Source organism: Caretta caretta, chromosome 12, assembly GCF_965140235.1.
Source record: "Caretta caretta isolate rCarCar2 chromosome 12, rCarCar1.hap1, whole genome shotgun sequence".
Classification (NCBI taxonomy): Eukaryota; Metazoa; Chordata; order Testudines; family Cheloniidae; genus Caretta; species Caretta caretta.
The window spans coordinates 14244648-14264561 of record NC_134217.1 but is presented as its reverse complement, the minus strand read 5'-3'; the positions used below and the strand labels follow the sequence as shown (position 1 = coordinate 14264561).

The 19914-nt window shown below is 39.4% G+C and overlaps 1 protein-coding gene across 15 annotated transcripts in view; it reads left to right on the top strand.

The window, feature by feature from the left end:
* The window catches only part of CHD9 (chromodomain helicase DNA binding protein 9), a 191683-nt gene that overhangs the window by 105157 nt on the left and 66612 nt on the right, over positions 1–19914 (top strand). For all 15 annotated transcript variants that reach the window (XM_075118360.1, XM_075118359.1, XM_075118357.1 and 12 more), the window contains 9 exons: positions 177–294; positions 1136–1222; positions 1770–1907; positions 3757–3878; positions 5150–5393; positions 9197–9373; positions 10408–10551; positions 11247–11502; positions 18217–18427. In XM_075118360.1, the coding sequence (XP_074974461.1) occupies positions 177–294; positions 1136–1222; positions 1770–1907; positions 3757–3878; positions 5150–5393; positions 9197–9373; positions 10408–10551; positions 11247–11502; positions 18217–18427 (1497 nt within the window). The remainder of the gene's footprint in view (positions 1–176; positions 295–1135; positions 1223–1769; positions 1908–3756; positions 3879–5149; positions 5394–9196; positions 9374–10407; positions 10552–11246; positions 11503–18216; positions 18428–19914) is intronic.

Below are 19914 nucleotides of genomic sequence, written 5' to 3'. Positions count from 1 at the left end.
AGGAGGGGGAATCGACTGATTGAACAACATGGTAGAACATATTGTGTACATAAAAATGTATGTGAAGACACATTGCTGTCCTCTTTCGATGATTGCATATTGTGGAACCTGTAGGATAAAATAAGTATAAAAACTTTCTTGTAATAATATTTTAACTTAATGTTTTATAATTTTAGCTCCTATCTTCACTGTGAATGGGCCACAGAACAGCAGCTTTTGAAGGATAAAAGAATCCAGCAGAAAATTAAACGGTTCAAGCTGAGGCAAGCACAAAGAGCCCACTTTTTTGCAGATGTAAGAAAAATACACAGTAAATTAGACTTTTGCTTGCCAAAAGCTTTACAAATTCTTTCTTTATTTTTGCATTTATTTTGAATTACGTGGTTGAATTTTAATGCTAAATAAAAAGGTCTTGGATTTTTCTCTTCCTTAAAATTTATTTGATCCAAAAGAATGTCATCTGTAGTTACTTAAGTACTTGTGTCTTTTAAAGTCAGGATTAATTATGTAACTTTGTGATCAGGAGAGACTGATTCTATTAATGACTGACAGACACGCAGAGTATGGGTATAGTGCAGACTTCCTGACATAGTGATGTCAGGGTACTTCAATCCTAAATTACAATACTACTTCTACTCTTGAGCTAGGTCACTCTGTGGCATCATTTGTCTCTAATTGTTTGGTGGTGTTGTTTTTATTGTTATTTCTGTTGCTGTAGTGCCTGGGAGTCTAGTCATGGACCAGAACTCCATGGTCCTGGCTAGGCTCTGTACAGACACAGAACAAAAAGACAGTTACTACCCCAAAGGGCTTACAATCTAAGTATAAGACAAGAGACAACAGATGGATATAGACAGACCGAGGGAGAACAAGGAAACAGACGAAACTGGTCAGTATGATAGGCTGTGGTCTCTGTATACCAGCAGCCTAACCGTTGTCAAGTTTTCGGTAGGTATCACAGCAGAGCAGTGGTTTTGAGGTGGATAATGTGGACAGAAGCTCACAGGCATTAGATTGAGACTGCTTACTTATATTTATACCTAAACAGGTAAAAGCTGGTGTATTAAATCACAGCAGCACTGATCTCCTCTCCAAATAACCCCAGATTACTAATTATATTACTCTTGAATTGTAGATGGAAGAAGAACCTTTTAATCCTGACTATGTTGAAGTGGACCGGGTGCTAGAAGTCTCCTTTTGTGAAGATAAGGACACTGGTGAGGTAAATATTTGACCAAATGTAGCTTGAAGTAAGCCAAGAACACAAATTCTCTGTGTTTTGTGGATGTATCACATGTTTTTATTTTAGTGGACTTCAGAATAAAATCTTAATGATGTGAGTTTCATCAGTGGTTTTGACTGAAGTGTGTGTGTGTGTGTGTTTGTCACTCCTTTTGTTCAATATGTATTTTGAGCCCTCTAAGGAAAATAGAAACTCTATAGAATGTAATGCCTTTTCATTTTTTGTAGTATTACTAGGTACTAGGTATTTAGAGAAGAATAAAATACAAAGTGAATGCCCTAAAAACCTAGTCAAAACAAAAGCATGAGATGACAAAAACAAAAAATTATGTTAAGGGAATGGAGAACATTAAATTCAGCTGTAAGAGTCACATATTCATAGATTTATTTTTTTTAAGGCTAGAGGAGACCATTATGACCATCTGTCTGACCTCCTGCTAAACTCAAGCCATTAAACTCGCACAATAATTTTTGCTTCAAGTCTATAGTACACAAATTGCTAATATTAAGGATTTATTTTCCTGCAGCCTGTTATTTACTACCTAGTAAAATGGTGTTCATTGCCATATGAGGACAGCACCTGGGAGTTAAAAGAAGATGTAGACCAGGCAAAAATAGAAGATTTTGAACAACTGCAAGCTTCCAGGCCTGATTCAAGGAGATTGGTAAAAATATACCTAATTTGTCAAATAGGACTTTTCCTTTCCAGCTTTAAAGCTTTGACTGTATTAAAATATAGTATAAGTTTCACTGAAAATCTGTAAGGTGTACTGAAAACACTCTTACAAGTTTATGCATTACAGCTCTCTCTTTTATATGTTAAGGTCACAGATGTGGTATATTCTGCATCAGGGAGAGTCTAGAACTGTCTGCCTGCACTTATGGAGGCAGAACTAAAACTGGCTGGGTCATCAAGGACTGTCCAATCTTAATGTCCATTCGCTTCCTGCAAGTAACAGACATTTCTTTTTCTGCCTCCAAAGCTGCAGATAGGGTGAAGACCTACTGTAATAGGTCTGTGAACTTTATTACCCAGACAAGACATTCTCAGTTAAGTACGGATACAGTAGAACCTCAGAGTTATGAACAACTCGGGAATGGAGGTTGTTCATAACTTTGAAATGTCCATAACTCTGAGCAAAACGTTATGGTTGTTCTTTCAAAAGTTTACAACTGAACGTTGACTTAATACAACTTTGAAACTTTACTATGCAGAAGAATGCTGCTTTCCTTTTTTTTTTTTTTTTTTTAAAGTAGTTTGTTTAACAGGACTGTTCTCTATTTGCTTTTTTTGGGGTGGGGCGGGGAATCTTGCTGCTGCCTGATAGCGTACGTCTGATTCTAAATGAGGTCTGTGGTTGACTGTTTGTAACTCTGGTATTTGCAACTATGAGGTTCTACTGTAAATGTTCCTGTTCTCGTATACTGCCTGCATATATAGCTGTTAGTAAGATACTTAACTTTATTAATCAGAAAAAATTACAGAAGTATTCTGATAACTTTCTGCAAAGCTTTAAAATAAGAGATGAGTAATAGAAAGTAAATTACCATTGTAGAACTTACAAAGGTGAGTGGAGAAAACACTTTTGTAGAGAAATCCACTACTAAAATGAACAGAGAGATAATTAGGTCCTACATTTCCACACCAGAGCAAATATGCAAATATAACTGTCACAATATACTCCATAGCTATTTCCTGACTTATTTTTCTCCTCTTGATAATAATTGAACAAATTAAAAACTTAATAGGAAGAAAATTATGTACAACAAATAAATTACTTTTGTTGAAAGAGAAGTCGTATATGTCATTGTCACGATGTACCATAAAAGGCATATATAGTAAAACTCTGATTTTATTTTATGGCAAAATAAATAATCAAGGGGGTGGAGAGGGTGCATGACTTTTTGTACAAAATCAGTGGTTTTTTCCTTGTTGCTTAATGTGCAGGCTTTGCAGTTTATTTCTTCATTTTTGAAGGCCATATTAGCCTCTTTTGCTAATATCTTGCTCAGTTCCTCTGGTACTTGTTTAAAATGTCACCATTTTCCAGAAGTGTTTTATGTATCTGTTACCTAATTCTTTTGGGAGGTTGGGTGGGGAAACAGAGCAAACTTGATGTAAGTGTCATCTGAACAAACATTTAGTAGGCCTTTTCAGTCTGCCGAGACTGTATCTTTTTTTCCTTCCTGTAACATTCAAAGCAATCTTTTAACTATTAGCATTTATTTCTAAAAAGTCAGTTACATTTGATTTTGATTTATATGTTTTTCAATTTATTAATAAAGCATTTCTCGTGAGCTCTAGGCATATGTGTAATAAATGTATGTAAATTCACATTCATGAATTAATTTAATCAATAGAGAGTAACAATAACAAGAACCTTCCCAACCACAGAAAAACAGGCAAACTCATAATCCTTCAAGTCACTCTCTGAGGAAAAACAGAGTACAGAGATGTTTTGGAAACAGAAAAATATTTATGCTTAGTTTAAAATATTTTTGTTTTCCTTTAAGGACCGACCTCCTCCTAACTCCTGGAAGAAGCTAGAACAGTCCAGAGAATATAAAAATGGCAACCAGCTCAGGGAATACCAACTGGAAGGACTCAACTGGCTCCTTTTCAACTGGTACAATAGGTAAGGGCACTGAACATTTTGATGTAAATTTCAACATTATATTACAGGTAAAATGGATTGCTATATTATCGTGAAGGAATAGTGCTTTAGTTTCATTTGCATTGACTTTTCTGTATTTAAGCGGAAAAGTTAAACCTAGGAAAATATTTAAGAGGCTTTCAATTGAAATTTGTTATACAGATTGTCAGTCTGGATATGTGCATCCTTTTGCAAGTCTTTGAGATTTTATTTTAACTAAAAGTCAAACAAACAAAAAGTTCTATTAATGTTTTTTTTACTTAACTAAACCCCAAACACTGCACTTTACTGGAAGTTGGATCCTAGAAGACAGTGAAGTGCACAGGTCACCAGTATATCATTTAAGCAGGGAAGACAAAAGGGTCAGACCCTTGCTTATTGGAGTACCAGAGAAAGGGGAAGTAAAAAACCATTAGAAGGTGGAGGAGGTTGAGGGCAAGCCAAGACTGCTCCAGAAATAAGTCACCAGCAGGGTTTTGAACATTTATAGCACAAAATGGAATGGAAGGGACTTGTGGAAGGAACAGGTGGGGGTCTCTATACTGCCGGCTTCTGTGTCTCAAAAAGTAATAAAGCACACATAAGGACAAACAAGTTGAAGAAAGAACATAAGGAAATGCATATATTTACAGCATTCCAGGAGCTTAGACATAAGGATGTTACCAGTGTTAAGCTAGCACTGGGGGCCTTAAACCTGTTGTCCTAGTTGTAGTGGCCAAAATTTGGGATGGGGACATCATAGGTCCTATATCTGGATGCAGATGGGATATTCCAAGCATGGTACTCACCCCTCCCATGTGTGCTGGATCCTCCACAGAATATGCACAGAGCCAGGAGCTGATGTAGGGTCACAGGACCTCACCTCCAGTAGATCCTTCTAGCGAATCTGTGTGGTTTGTAGCCTAATTCCCTAGTCTTACTGGGAGGACGGTGGTTAGGCTGACACTACCGTGAGAGAGAGAATTGAAGAAAACTCTGCAAGAGGAACCTTGTGGAGTTCTCCTCCTCCCTGACTGCCTCCTGGGTTTTTACATTAAGAGGTACAGTTCGACCTCTGGGTGGGTACCCAGTTTCATGCTTTTATTACAGTGGGAGGAATACCGTTGAGCCTATTCTGCACTGCCTCAGTTTTGATTATCTGTTTTAGACTTATATTTTTATGAACCTTAATTGTTTTCAGATAGTGTCCTTTTGAGTAAAAGTGCAACATTTATGGTTCCCTCTAGCCTAATAACAAATATTTGTAATTTCAGACGAAACTGCATTTTAGCAGATGAAATGGGTCTTGGCAAAACCATCCAGTCAATTACATTCCTCTATGAAATCCTCCTGACTGGTATACGAGGGCCTTTCCTGATCATAGCTCCACTTTCCACTATAACCAATTGGGAAAGAGAATTTCGCACATGGACTGATCTTAATGTCGTGGTATATCATGGGAGCATGGTTAGCAGGCAGATGATACAGCAGTATGAGATGTACTTCAGGGACTCACAGGTATTGTAGTGATGTGTTTGTACACTAGCTTACTGGCTAACTTAGTAACCCAGTTCAGATAACAACTAGGAAAATCACACGGTAGAGATCAGTGGTATGTGTCTTAGTAAAAGCCGTTTTACATCAGAGTATATATTTTTAATTACTATTTATCAATCTTTAGTGTGTGATAATGGGTGAGTTTAATATATGTGGTAAAATTGGTATTGTTCCAGCTCCTCTAGATCATTGAGCCCCTCCAATTTTGCACTTGACTATGCATGGTGTAACCCATCACTGACTTCAGTAGGGCTCTATGGGGAGGCGAGGGTGAGCCCAAATATAGTCAACTGCAGGATCTGGGCCTGAATTTGCAGAGTAGATGGAAAAGAAAGTGAAGTTCTCCAAGCTTTACATAGTCTCAAAGAAAATTAATTTACTTGCTTTGTATAAGGCTATTAATTCCCTTTCAAGATTTAAATGAACACTACTGAGATCCAAATTGTATATATTAAAAAATTTACATGTATTACTAGTAACTTGTGTTTTATTGAAATAACTAAAAAAAAAATTTGATTTCATTTTCATCATTTACGTTCTTTCTTTTTGCATATGCCCTGTCTTAGACTAAACTGTTTGATTCTTGTGTGCTATTTCCAGCATTACAAAGGCCATTTTTTACTTCCTGAGAGAGGCATTTTTTTCATTTAAAAATATTAATTAAATTTACATTTATATTTGGTTTTATAGTTTTTTCAAAATACAAAACCTAAATTCTAAACATCAAATGTAACATGGAAAAGATATTTTTAAATTGACTTGTGTCCTATTTTACTACTTCATACTGTGTAAAGAAGGTCTGAGAAAAAAAATTTTCCCCCACCTTTCTGTTTACTTCATTTTCAAAATTATAAGTGAAACTAAACGGAGCAGTTCTAGATTCCCAGAACCCAAAGAAACAATAATCTGATGGCCTATGAAGTTTACAGTAGTTCACTGATGTATTTTATTTGTTGCGATATGTATGATATGAATTCATCCTTAACTATGGAGTCAGGATCAGTGCCTACATAATGTGATTGATCATTTTATCTGTACATTAATAATTCTTCCAAGAGCAATACATAATGTTTTCATTAAAGGTGCTCTGAGATATAAACAATATGGCAGTCTTAGCAAAATAAGTAATCCAGGACTCTGATCTAGGCCACAGTGGTGAAAGTAGTTCATTTGGGCTCTTCCCAGGTGGACCCCTGTGCCTGAACAGAGCCCATTGAACAACTTGCAGCGTTGGTGCCTGTGGCGGGAAGGCCGTAATATCAATGGAACTGTTACAGGATAATACAGTAACTCCTCACTTAATGTTGTCCTGGTTAATGTTGTTTCTTTGTTACCTTGCTGATCAATTAGAGAAGATGGTCATTTAAAGTTGCGCAATGCTTCCTAATAATGTTGTTTGGCAGCAGCCTGCTTTGTCCACTGCTTGCAGACAGAGCAGCCCATTGGCGCTAGCTGGTGGGGGTTGAAACCAGAGTGGACTGGCAGCCCCCTATCAGCTCCCCGCTCCCCTAAGTTCCCTGTGTGACAGCCGCCCAGCAGACTATCAATTGCCGGGCAGTTCAGCTGTCCCTCCCCCCACTGCCTTGTGCTGCTCCTGCCCTATCCCTTGCAGCTGCTCCCAGGAGCCTCCTGCTTGCTGTGTGGGGGGAGGGAGGGAGAGAATGGGGAAAGGGGTGCTAAAGTCAGGGTGTCTCCTCCCTGCCACTCCTTTTCCCCATCTCCACAGAGCAAGGTGGGGACATGACAGGGCTCAGGAGGGAGGCAACTTGCTGGCAGCAGCTGCTCTCTCAACTTGCTGATCTACTTAAAAAAGTAGTGTACTTAGAGAGGAGTCAGAGTACTTAAAGGGGCAGTGTGCATCTCCATGTCAAGGTAGCTTCCCCACTCTGAACTCTAGGGTACAGATGTGGGGACCTGCATGAAAAACCCCCTAAGCTTATTTTTACCAGCTTAGGTTAAAACTTCCCCAAGGTACAAACTATTTTACCTTTTGCCCTTGGACTTTATTGCTGCCACCACCAAGTGTCTAATAAATATATAACCAGGAAAGAGGCCGCTTGGAAACGTCTTTCCCCCCCAAAATCCTCCCAAGCCCTACATCCCCTTTTCTGGGGAAGGCTTGATAAAAATCCTCACCAATTTGCATAGATGAACACAGACCCAAACCCTTGGATCTTAAGAACAAGGAAAAAGCAATCAGGTTCTTAAAGAAGAATTTTAATTAAAGAAAAAGTAAAAGAATCACTTCTGTAAAATCAGGATGGTAAATACCTTACAGGGTAATCAGATTCAAAACATAGAGAATCCCTCTATGCAAAACCTTAAGTTACAAAAGACACAAAAACAGGAATATACATTCCATTCAGCACAACTTTTTATCAACCATTTAAACAAAACAGAATCTAACGCATATCTAACTAGATTACTTACATCCGATGAAGTGAGCTGTAGCTTACGAAAGCTTATGCTCAAATTTTAGTCTCTAAGGTGCCACAAGTACTCCTTTTTGCAAATACAGACTAACACGGCTGCTACTCTGAAACCTATCACACATGGTGTGTCTCTCTATCTCGCTGTCTCCCCTCCCTCCATTCGTGCTGCTTTGTGGAGTGTGAGGCTACATTAACAACCATGTGTTAACCCTTGAGCACTCAGCCAGTGCAAGTTAATCATTTAGCAGTAAGATCATTCCCTGGGAAATATCCCACCCTCTTCCACCCTCTGACTTCACCACCTCAACCAACCTTCACAATCGTCATTGCTGTATACAGTATTAAATTGTTTGTTTAAAACTTATACCGTGTGTGTGTGTGTGTGTATATATGTGTGTGTGTGTGTGTGTATATAATATAGTCTTTTGTCTGGTGAAAAAAAATTTCCCTAGAACCTAACCCCCTCCTATTTACATTAATTCTTGTAGGGAAATTGGATTCGCTTGACATGGTTGTGCTTAAAGTAGCATTTTTCAGGAACATAACTACAACTTTAAGCGAGGAGTTACTCTACTCTTTTTTCTTCTATATAAAGATCAAGGTTTTGCAGAATATAAAAATATAAGGGAAACATTTGTTTTCAAAACCAAAATGTTGATCCAAAACAGGAAAACCATGTTGTATGAACTTTCTTTTAGGCAAAGTTCTATTTAAAATGTTTTTTGTTATATTGAATGATATGAAGTGTGTGACTGAGGTTTGGTGCAATAGGCTGTGACAGTGATAGTTGCTCACTATACTGTGTGAACTATTGTATTCTGCCTTTCTGCAGAACGGACATATATATTGCTAAAATTACAGGGGTTTTTAAATGTTGAATTTTTATGAATAAGTTGATTCTGAGTGGCTGATATGCAATTTTTACAGTTTACTAGTGCATAATGGTGTCCCATCCAGTATTATGATTGATTGTCTAGATTCCATTTTGTAGATGCTTAAGATAGCCTTTTGTTCAGATGATAAGAGTGTGTTATTATCTAAATGCTTCTATTTGATAGGACACTTAATGATTGAAAAGCAACTCAAATTGGTTAGAAATTTATTGTCCATGAAACAACACAGCATTACTGAAAATGGACAGTTATTCATTTAGTATTAATTATAGAATTGCACAATCGTAGTGAGTCTCTGGTAAGATGAAAAGGATTTATACCTCAAGATTTAAAACACTACTGGATTATATTTCAGTAGCAAAACTGGCAACTTGAGAATGAAAAATGAGAAGATTCAAGATAATGTGACAAACTGTTACGTTTGTTAATAAATCTCTAGGGGCGTATCATTCGAGGTACTTACCGGTTCCAAGCTATTATCACCACTTTTGAAATGATTCTTGGTGGCTGTCCAGAACTCAATGCAATTGAATGGCGGTGTGTTATTATTGATGAAGCGCACAGGCTGAAGAATAAAAATTGCAAACTTCTGGAGGGACTCAAACTCATGAATCTTGTGAGTGGCTGCATTTCATTTACTTGGTTTAATGAGATTTCTTTCCTGTTCGGGAGAATACTACAATAAATTATAAGGCTGTTTAATTGTTAGACATAAAGAGCGTGTTTTATATGTGGGCAGCTATGAAAGTTTTATTATTCCACTACTGATAGTTTTCGCAGCTTAAGGTGTACAATTTTCAGAAACCTTTTCAAATATAGTTTTGTGGGATTGAAATGCAACTTGCATAAGCAGAATCCATTTTACTAGATCTGTTTCTGATAGCTTAATTTATTTTGAATCAGAGTTTTAACTGCAATCATAGTTCTTATTTATACAGTATTTTTCAACTTCTTAGTATACACAAATATTGACACCTTTAAAAGGAACTGGATGATGATATTGCTTATATGTTTGCAACTTACTTGCTTAAGATTTAAGGGTTATAACACCTTATGCCTGAGGCCATGGTCTGGTCTCCTGGAAGGTTCTAAAAGGAATTCATTGCCATTGACTATTCATGTATTATAATGCACAAATGACTAGATGCATTATGGGATTTTTTTGAGTTTATAAATTTTTACTTTACGTTGAAGCATTAGATATTGCCTGCTGTCAGAAGCACAGTACTAGACTAAATGTATCAACTGTCAAATTTGGTATTCTAATTTCTACTATAAACTTCAGTAATTATTGAGAGAGAAGTGTATGTGAATATTAGAAAGAGGGAAATAAAGTGTGTAACTATTTCTTTATTACTTGGCTGTAACAAGAGTTTTTTGTTCACAGATTAATAATGTAGTTTGAAGTTTATTAACATAGTATCTTAGCCATAGACCACTGGACACATGATATTAATGTAAAGTTTAGAGAAATTCTGGTTCTCAAATAGTTTGCTTACTGATGCTCTTCCTTTTGTTTATAAACCATCAGATCTCTAGTGCTTGTGTACTGAAATCAATTCGATGTTAGTGCTCAGAAACAAAAAAAAAAAAAACATTTTGCTAACTGTGCACATAAGAATTTCATGTGACATCTATGTCTTTATATAGGAGCACAAAGTGCTGTTGACAGGCACGCCACTGCAGAACACAGTAGAAGAACTGTTTAGCCTCCTTCATTTTCTTGAACCTTTGCGTTTTCCTGCTGAATCTACATTCATGCAGGAATTTGGGGACCTTAAAACGGAGGAGCAGGTACTACATATAAACAACTTCTTAATTTTCTACTTGCAAAATACCAATTTGAGTGAATAATTTGAGGATGTTTTTTGTTTTGTTTTTCTCTTTAATACTATGGTTTATAAATGGGTTATACTTAAATCCTTTCTGCCTCCACTGCCCTTTCAGTCAGTGCCAAAAGAATTTGGGTGACTAACTTACTATCAACCGTCACGCAGATCAGTTCTTCATATAGATATTTAATTTCACTTCATGACACAAGACGGTAAAGAGAGGGTTCACCCTCTCAAATTTTTAAGCAAGCCAAGGACGTGTACTTAGCATCACAAATTTGATGCACAGAACAAACATCTCTAAATGAAATATAACCTGTAAAGATTTGCTATTTATTTGGTATTAAATAATTCGTTTTTTCCTATTAAATAACAAATTATGTGGCTATGATAAATAAAGGAATAAGATTAATGGAAATTCAAGTTCTTCCTCTTTGAGGCCAGGCTGTCTGCTGACAAATGCTAAAAGCTTCCTTTCTTAATCAGAGCACTTGAAAAATTACTTTGGTAACTTGTCTCTGAGAGTGAGACTATGTCCCTTCCAAGCAAATATTTCATGTAAATCTGGCAAGCAGGTAATGTAGATTGTAAAATGTTAAATTAAGCTTCTTTGTTACCTTTGCATACATTCCAGTTATATATATATATTTTATTCAGGTGCAAAAGTTACAAGCTATCCTGAAACCAATGATGCTGAGACGGTTGAAGGAAGATGTAGAGAAAAAGTTAGCTCCCAAGGAAGAAACTATAATTGAAGTAGAACTAACTAATATCCAGAAGAAATATTATCGGGCAATTTTGGAGAAGAACTTTGCATTCTTGTCAAAAGGAGCTGGCCAAGCTAATGTACCCAATCTAGTTAACACTATGATGGAACTCAGAAAGTGCTGCAACCACCCTTATCTTATCAAAGGTAAAACATTATAAATTAAAAGACTGACTTTTTCAGTTGATATACTTCCTTCTTGGTGTCATAGTTCAGGGCAACTGCACCTGTAGTTCCCCTCTATAGTCTAGCCAAGGCACCCACTCTTAATTTTCTGGCTCCCGAGTATTGCCTCTCTTAGCAGAGACATGCATGTCTCTCCTTCCTGACCATGGTGTTTCCAGTCTGCACAGCTCCCGGCCTAGACTGGGAATTCCCCAGCAAAGTCAGACTGCCTAAGCAGGCCTGCTTTTCTTTTTTCCACAGAGCAAGTAAACAATGTAGTTGCCACAGTTCGGTTACCACATGGCTCTGTCTAAGCAAGCGTGTTTATTCTTAAGGTAAAAGCATTACAGAGAAAATATATTTAAAACAATAAAAATACATGCAAGGATGCTAATAAGCTTACCAGAGATCACCTCTACTCCAACAAGGACTCTGGCCAGTGAACAGTCCTTCAGACCCCACTAAGGGTTTTTTCTGGGGTTACCAGTTCATAACTTCTTTTTCTCAGAACAAGATCACTTGTTAAACTGGGAGTTACTTCTTTAAATAGTTTTTGGGTCTTTGATCTGTCCTCATGTAACAGGTGGTCAGCAGACAAAAGTTTCCTTCCTGTAGGCAAAGCTTCAAAGGCAGAGTTCTTGCTTGAGCAGAGTGCGTGCATTTGCTTGCCCCTCCTCCTAGAGATTTCCTGGGAAACCTACTTAAACTAACAGTTTGTTTTTGTCTTAGGCCATTGTTGAAAAGAGTCCTTTGATGCACAAAGCACTTCCCAAGGTTTACATTAGTCATGTCTCCTAGACTAGTTAATACGATCCTGCAATAACACATCACCATTTGTGATGTGACTTTCCCTTCAGTGGTCATAAACTGTTCTTGGAAAACATGAGTCATTGCAGAATCTGAAGGACTCTGATTCCAGATTCCCTAAATCCACCAAACCACCCAGAAAGAGACCTAGATTTCAGAGAGAGAGGGACGCCCAGCCACCCTCTGTGACCACCTATCCAGGGTTTGAATCCCCCTGCATCTCTGTATTGACAGCTGTGCCCATTAGCCCACCTCTCCCACTTTGGAGACTGCCTTGCCTATTTTCAGTATGTTTGGAGGCAGTTCACTGCTGACAAGTAGGTCATAGGAGTCATAACATTGGTTAAACCATCCATTTTATATCACTCCCTCTCTTCCACCCCATTCCTCTTCAGGGACTCCTCTCACAAACTTTTATCGAGGCAAGAAGTGAACTTTTTTTGAATTTAGGAGCTTATAAACACAAGGGATTACGTATTTCCTTGCACCAAAGAAGGACACAGGGTGGAGACCGATCTTAGATCTAAGACTTCTAAACAAATTTGTAAAGTCTGAGAAGTTTAGGATGGTAACTCTGGCAGCTATAATTCCTTCACTAGAGAAGGGGGATTGATTTTTGGCCCTCGACCAACAAGATGTCTATTTTCATATAAAGATTCACCCATTGCACAGGAAATACCAATGTTTCACTGTAGTCCCAAGATCATTTCCCATACTGAGTGCTGCCCTTTCCTCAGTCTCAATGGCGTTCTCGAAAGTCCTGGCAGTAGTGGCTGCTTACCTCCAACAAGAAGCGATCCAAGTCTTCCTGTACCTTGGCAACCATTCCTGCGAAGCAGTGCTGTCTTCCATCCAGATGGCCCTTGCTCTGTACCAGGAGTTGGGTCTGCAGCTTAATGTAAAAAAAAATCCATATTAACCCCTGTACAGAAGATACAGTTTATAAGGGCATATTTGGATTTGTTGACAGCCAGAGACTACCTTCCTTAGACAGATTTGTAACCTTGTCAGGTCTGGGGTGAGCAATTCAGGGGACCGTTGAACCACAATAGAAATTCAGTTCTTGGGACACATGGCAGCTTGAACCTTTGGACCAATCATGCAGGGCTATGTCTCTGCTGCTTCCAGGGTTGGCTCAGAATGACCAGTTCTCCAGTCAGAGACCCACTGGATAGATAGATGACAGTTTCTCTATGTGTGAGGAACTCCTTAGACTGATGGAAAAATTAACTCAATATCTGTGTGAGAGTCCCTTTCCGTCACCCAGCCCCTTAAGTGACTGATGCATCACAGTTGAAATGGGGAACTCACCTCAATTTGTTGGAGCTCAGGGCTGTCAGGAATGCTTTCCTTCATTTCCTACCCCTCATCAGGGCAAATCAATTTGGGTCACGGCGGACAACATATCCTGCATGTTCTATATCAACAAGCTTGGAGGAGCAAGATCCTCCTTCCAGCGTGCCAAACCCATGAAGCTATGGGATTGGTACATAGCTCATCAGATCCAAATTTCAGAGATCTACCTCCAAGGTATTCAGAACAACAATTCCTCAGCAGACAGTTCTCACAGAATTATGAATGGGATCTAGACACCAGTTTCTCCTCAGCATATTCATAAGATGGGGACTGCCAGAGGTGTATCTCTTCACTACCGCTAGGAATAGGAAGTCTTCTCTTTCCTGCACAAGAGGGGATCTGGGCCACCACTCCTTGGAAGAAGGGTCTGTTCTATGCAATTCCTCCAATGCTGCTGATACTAAGTGTGATGAACATGATCAGACAAGACAGAGCCGGAGTTAGCCTTATAGTGCTGACGTGGCTGAGACAAGTTTGGTACCCATACCTGTTTCACCTATGTACCCAACCATCGTTTGAACTTCCGTCCATTACTCATCTTCTGTTATAGGATATGGGTCATGTGCTTCATCCCAGCCTAGCAATTCTCTGCCTCAAGGTGTGGCTCCTCAATGGTTCATGAGGTTAGAATCCTCCTGCTCTACGTAAGTACAACAGGTTTCAGAGTACCAGCCGTGTTAGTCTGTACAACAGGTGTTACTGAATAATAGAAACAGATCAACCCTCACTACTTACCTGCAGAAATGGAAGAGATTCTTCCATTCGTGTTGTCGTTGTTGCCTCCTGCCTGATTTGGTGCCACTTTCAGTCATCCTGGTTTATCTGTAGGATCTAAAGAAACCAGGGTTATAAATTAGTTTGATTAAGGTCCATTTGGCCAGAATATCAGCCTTTCATCCTCTGGTAGAAGGATTGTCTGTATTTGCTCATCCAATATTGTATAGGTTTATTAAGGGTTTGGGGAATCTCTGTCCGCAGACTAGAAACCCTGCTTTAACCTGGGACCTTAACCTTGAACTCAGTGACCTTGTAAGATTTCCATTTGAACCACTGGCAACCTGTTCTCTGTTGCATTTGTCTATGAAGATGGCCTTTTTAGTAGTCATCATGTAGGCTGTTGGATCGGGAGATTGGAGCCTTGATGGCAGAACCTCCCCTTTATAGCGTTCTTTAAGGACAAGGTGTCCTTATGTCCCTACTCTAAATTCTTACCTGAGGTTCTATCAGAGTTCCACCTTAATCAGTCCATTCATTTTCCAGTGTTTTCCCCAAAGCCACATAGTTCTCTACAGGAATTCTATTTACATGCCCTGGATCTTTGAAGGGCATTGGCCTTCTACTTAAATAGGATGAAAAAATTTAGGAAGTCACATAGGCTCTTCATTTCCTTTGCAGATAGATCAAAGGGTCCTTGATCTCTGCTCAGAGACTGTTGAGATGGATATCTGGTATTATTGCTTGTTATGATGCTGTGTGTGCTCATTCCCCCCCAAAGGGTGTTAGCACATTCAGCCAGATCACAAGCAAGATCTACAGCATTATAAAAGAAAGTGCTGGTATCTGAAATATATAGAGCCTGTACATGAGTTTCAGTACTTACGTTTTCAAAACATTACGTCTTGATCCATTCCATCAGATCTGATTTGACACTTGATTCTGCAGTACTGTCTTCAGTTCTGAACTATTCTGAAGCTGCCTCCTCCATCTGGAAATATTGCTCGAAGTCACCTGAGGTGGAGCACTCATAAAGACACTATTCAAAAAAGAAGTTGTTACTCGGTTTGTGTACTAACTGTTTCTTTAAAATATGTCCACCTATGGGTTCTCCACTACCCACCCTCCTTCACCCATCTTCTTATATCGTATTGGTAGATGTGAAGGTGAATGAGCCTCTGATAGTGTGACTGATGTGATTAGGCCCTATGAATAACAGAACGCCACTAGCCATCACCTTCAGCCCCCAACTAAAACCTCTCCAGCGCATCATCAAGGATCTACAACCTATCCTGAAGGACAACCCATCACTCTCTCAGATCTTGGGAGACAGGCCAGTCCTTGCTTACAGACAGCCCCCCAACCTGAAGCAAATACTCACTAGCAACCACACAACAGAACCACTAACCCAGGAACCTATCCTTGCAACAAAGCCTGTTGCCAACTGTGTCCACATATCTATTCAGGGGACACCATCATAGGGCCTAATCACATCAGCCACACTTTCAGAGGCTCGTTCTCCTACACGTCCACCACTGTGATATATGCCATCATGTGCCAGCAATGCCCCTCTGCCATGTACGTTGGCCAAACTGGACAGTCTCTACGTAAAAGAATAAATGAACACAAATCAGATGTCAAGAATTATAACATCCAAAAACCAGTTGGAGAACGCTTCAGTCTCTCTGGTCACTCGATTACAGACCTAAAAGTGGCAATACTTCAACAAAAAATTTCAAAAACAGACTCCAATGAGAGACTGCTGAATTGGAATTAATTTGCAAACTGGATACAATTAACTTAGGCTTGAATGAAGACGGGGAGTGGATGGGTCATTACACAAAGTAAAACTATTTCCCCATGTTCATTCCCCCCTCCAACCCCCCACTGCTCCTCAGACGTTCTTGTCAACTGCTGGAAATGGCCCACCTTGATAATCACTAGAAAAGGTCCGTCGACGTCCCTGTGTTACCCCCCCCCCCCCCGCTCATGCTGGTAATAGCTCACCTTAAGTGATCACTCTGGTTACAGTGTGTATGGTAACACCCATTGTTTTATGTTGTCTGTGTATATAAATCTCCCCACTGTATTTTCCACTGAATGCATCCGATGAAGTGAGCTGTAGCTCACGAAAGCTTATGCTCAAATAAATTTGTTAGTCTCTAACGTGCCACAAGTACTCCTTTTCTTTTTCCACAAGGTGAGTAATCTCTTCTTTTCTATGCTCTTCTGGTTTCAAAAAAACAAAATTCTTAGCTACCAGTGGCTTTGTTTTAATCAGTAATTACAATTGTATTGGTTATGAATGTTGTAGCTGTGAACCTATAGTGTGAAAAGGTAGTTTTGTGTTAATACAATGTTTCTGAAACCTTTGTAAATTATTTCGGCGGGTATACTCAAATTTCTGATGGGATAAGGCCAACTGCTGTTCCTTAAATTCCATTCTCTGAAACAATGTGCCCAAATATTGTTTCTCTTTTTGTCATAACTAACTTTAAAATGAATTACTCCATTCAGCCCAGGTGTAACTTATTTGAAATCTGTAGCCATCAGAGGAGGTACATAAAATGTGAATTTGGCCTGATGAATTTAGGGCCACTCAGAAAGATAGACAGACAGGTGTGATTATGTGCTCTGTCTCTTTAAGCCATCTGTGTGTCTTCTTTATTTTGGACTGTTCTGAAGGCCAATGTGACCCTCCCGTCCTCTTAGACAGCTCATCCCTAGCTATGTATAGATATCTACTCTTCTAGAATTTCTGCAGCACACTTCTCCTGACACCAAATATACCTTTACTGCCCCCAGCATGCCTCCTACAACAGGATTTTAATGGCAGCCTTACTAGGGTTGCCAACTGTCTAATTGCACAAACCCAAACACCCCTGCCCCGCCACTTCCCCAAGGCAACATCCCTGTCCCCGCCCTTTCCCAAGGCCACCCACCCACTCACTTCGTCCCCCTTCCCTCATTTGCTCACTCTCTCCTCTTCCTCCCCTCCCATCCTCCCTCACTTACACTGGACTGGAGAAAGGGGTTGGGCGTGGGAGGGAGTGCGGGGTCTGGGCTGGGGGGTGGGGCAGAGGGGTTTGCAGTGTGGGAGGGGGCTTCAGGCACAGAAGTGGGTGCACGGTGCTGGCTTTGGGAGGGAGTTTGGGTGCGGGACGGGGCTCAGGGCCGGGGCAAGGGGTTGGAATGTGGGAGGGAGTTTGGGGTTCGGGTTCCAGCCAGGCGGCGCTTACCTTGGGCTGCTTCCGGAAGTGACTGTCATATCCGGCTCCTAGTTCCCCTGCCTGCAGGCACTGCTGCCACGGCTCCAACTGGCCTATTAAAATCTCCTGGACTGGTTTCAGTAGCCACCAGGAGATCGATTCCGATTTTAGGAGATTCCGGCCAGTCTGGGAGGGGTGGCAACCCTAAGCCTTATGGAGAGCCATTGCTAGGGGAATTCTCCCTAAGCCAAGTAAGGGGGCTTTTCTTGTCCCTTTGTGCTGTCACATCAGCATATGGGAGCGTGGCTTGTGGGGAGAGGGGGAATCCCTCCCAAGATTTCCATTTATGCTCCCTCCTGTGGGAAAAAATCTGTCTTTACTTACAGCTGTAGCCTGTAATGTGTGGTTTGGGTTGTGTTGTGTTTTTTGTTTTGTTTTTGTTTTTAAAAATGGCTGTGGTTGGAGGACAGAATTTGCCCCAAAGGGAACAGTTAAACAGTGAAATAGAGTGGGTTAACCAATCTGTGTGATCATTAACTTGTTGTGTGGGTGAAAAAACAACAACCACCATTTCTTTTGAGATTAGTCATATATTTTTATTATTTGACAGGTGCTGAAGAGAAAATCCTTGGGGAGTTTAGGGAAACATATATCCCAACTGCTCCTGATTTTCATCTACAAGCAATGATCCAGTCTGCTGGTAAATTGGTCCTCATTGATAAACTTCTTCCAAAAATGAAAGCAGGAGGCCATAAGGTGCTTATCTTCTCTCAAATGGTGCGCTGTCTTGACATCCTTGAGGACTACCTTATACATAAAAGGTAGAATGCTACATATTTCATAAACTCTGTGTGCTGTTCTCAACAGGGATATCTTTTTGATAAATGATTGCAACCTACTAAAATTAAAAAAAAAAAAAAGCAAAGTTGGTACCATTCTTATATATAGCTAATGTTTCACACTGCATGCAAAAATATATTGGAAAGACTTTGCATTTTATATATTTAATAACCTTTATGATGCAATTTTATTTAGGACCGTAGTTGTATGTTTTTTTTTCAATGCTTGCGGTACAAATTAGCAATTACTCACAAGGAGGAATTCAGCTTGTATCAGTATCTTGATTTCAATTCATATGATTTTGTGATATTGTTTAAAAATGTGTATAAAAAGATGTTTCTTGTTTTATAAGCAAATAATACATAGACTAGTGCAGCATCTGAACAGGTTGACTCTTTTGAATGCCATAGAGGTATGAACTTGTTTGGCTTTGCTCTTTGGTTAGAATTGTCAGAGTTAATACATGACAAAATGCATTACACCAGAAACATGGCTGACTGCCAGAATGCCTGTGGATTATCTGCTGTGCCATTTTATGGTTGGTCAGCAAGGGGGAAAAATGCTTGTGAAGCTTTCTACTGACAATTAAATAAAAATTTTGCAGTTTACTCCGCTTATTTCTCTGCATGTGGTCTTTCTATGGTTTAAGATGTGGGAGCAAAGCACATATATTTTGATATTACAGCAAGAGTACAAGAGTCTTTGTAATTATAAAAGTTAATAAAGGAGCAATAATTTAACTAGGTTTTTCATTTTGTCAGCTTTTCTTAAGGAAAACGTAGTTTCACTGGTGCCTCTTTAAAGACTTTGGGGGGGGGGGTTGACTTTATTCTTGTTCCAGTTTGCTTGGTCTTGAGAGCTTGATAGAACAAAATTATTAGTTTAGAATTTAATAGAAATTATTACATATTACAGTTAGGCTAATGTTCAACACTTTGCAAAAAAAAAAAATGCTAATCAAATATAAACCGGGCTAAAATTTAAAGAAAGACTCATTTATTTTTAGAAGGAATACTTGTTCACAATGCAATACTGGTTTCTCAAGTGACAGTTATCTAAACATTGCTTTATACTGATTACCCAATAATCCCGTATGTGATGAGACAATTTAGCATATTACAATACGAAACCAAAGTATGTTATAATTTGCACTCATTTTGTGAGCCCTGTTAAAGACTTGAAATGTGGTAGACAGCTCCAGAGGGAGTGGGACTTTCGGAGTGGGGCCCCACTGCCTCCGATTGGGCAGCCAGAGGAAAATGGAAGCTAACTCCTTGTCCTTCCCTTCATTAATTTAAACTTCTGCCTGCGTCTTTTGGAGCCTCTTGTCCCATTTTGCTGCTCTACCCTCCGTCCCTGTAATTATAGCATAGGAGCTGTGTTTTTATGATGATCACACATGTTAATGTGTAGGGAGTTTTTCCTGTTGGGGCCAAATTGTCAGAGGCCTGATGGTATTTTTCACCCT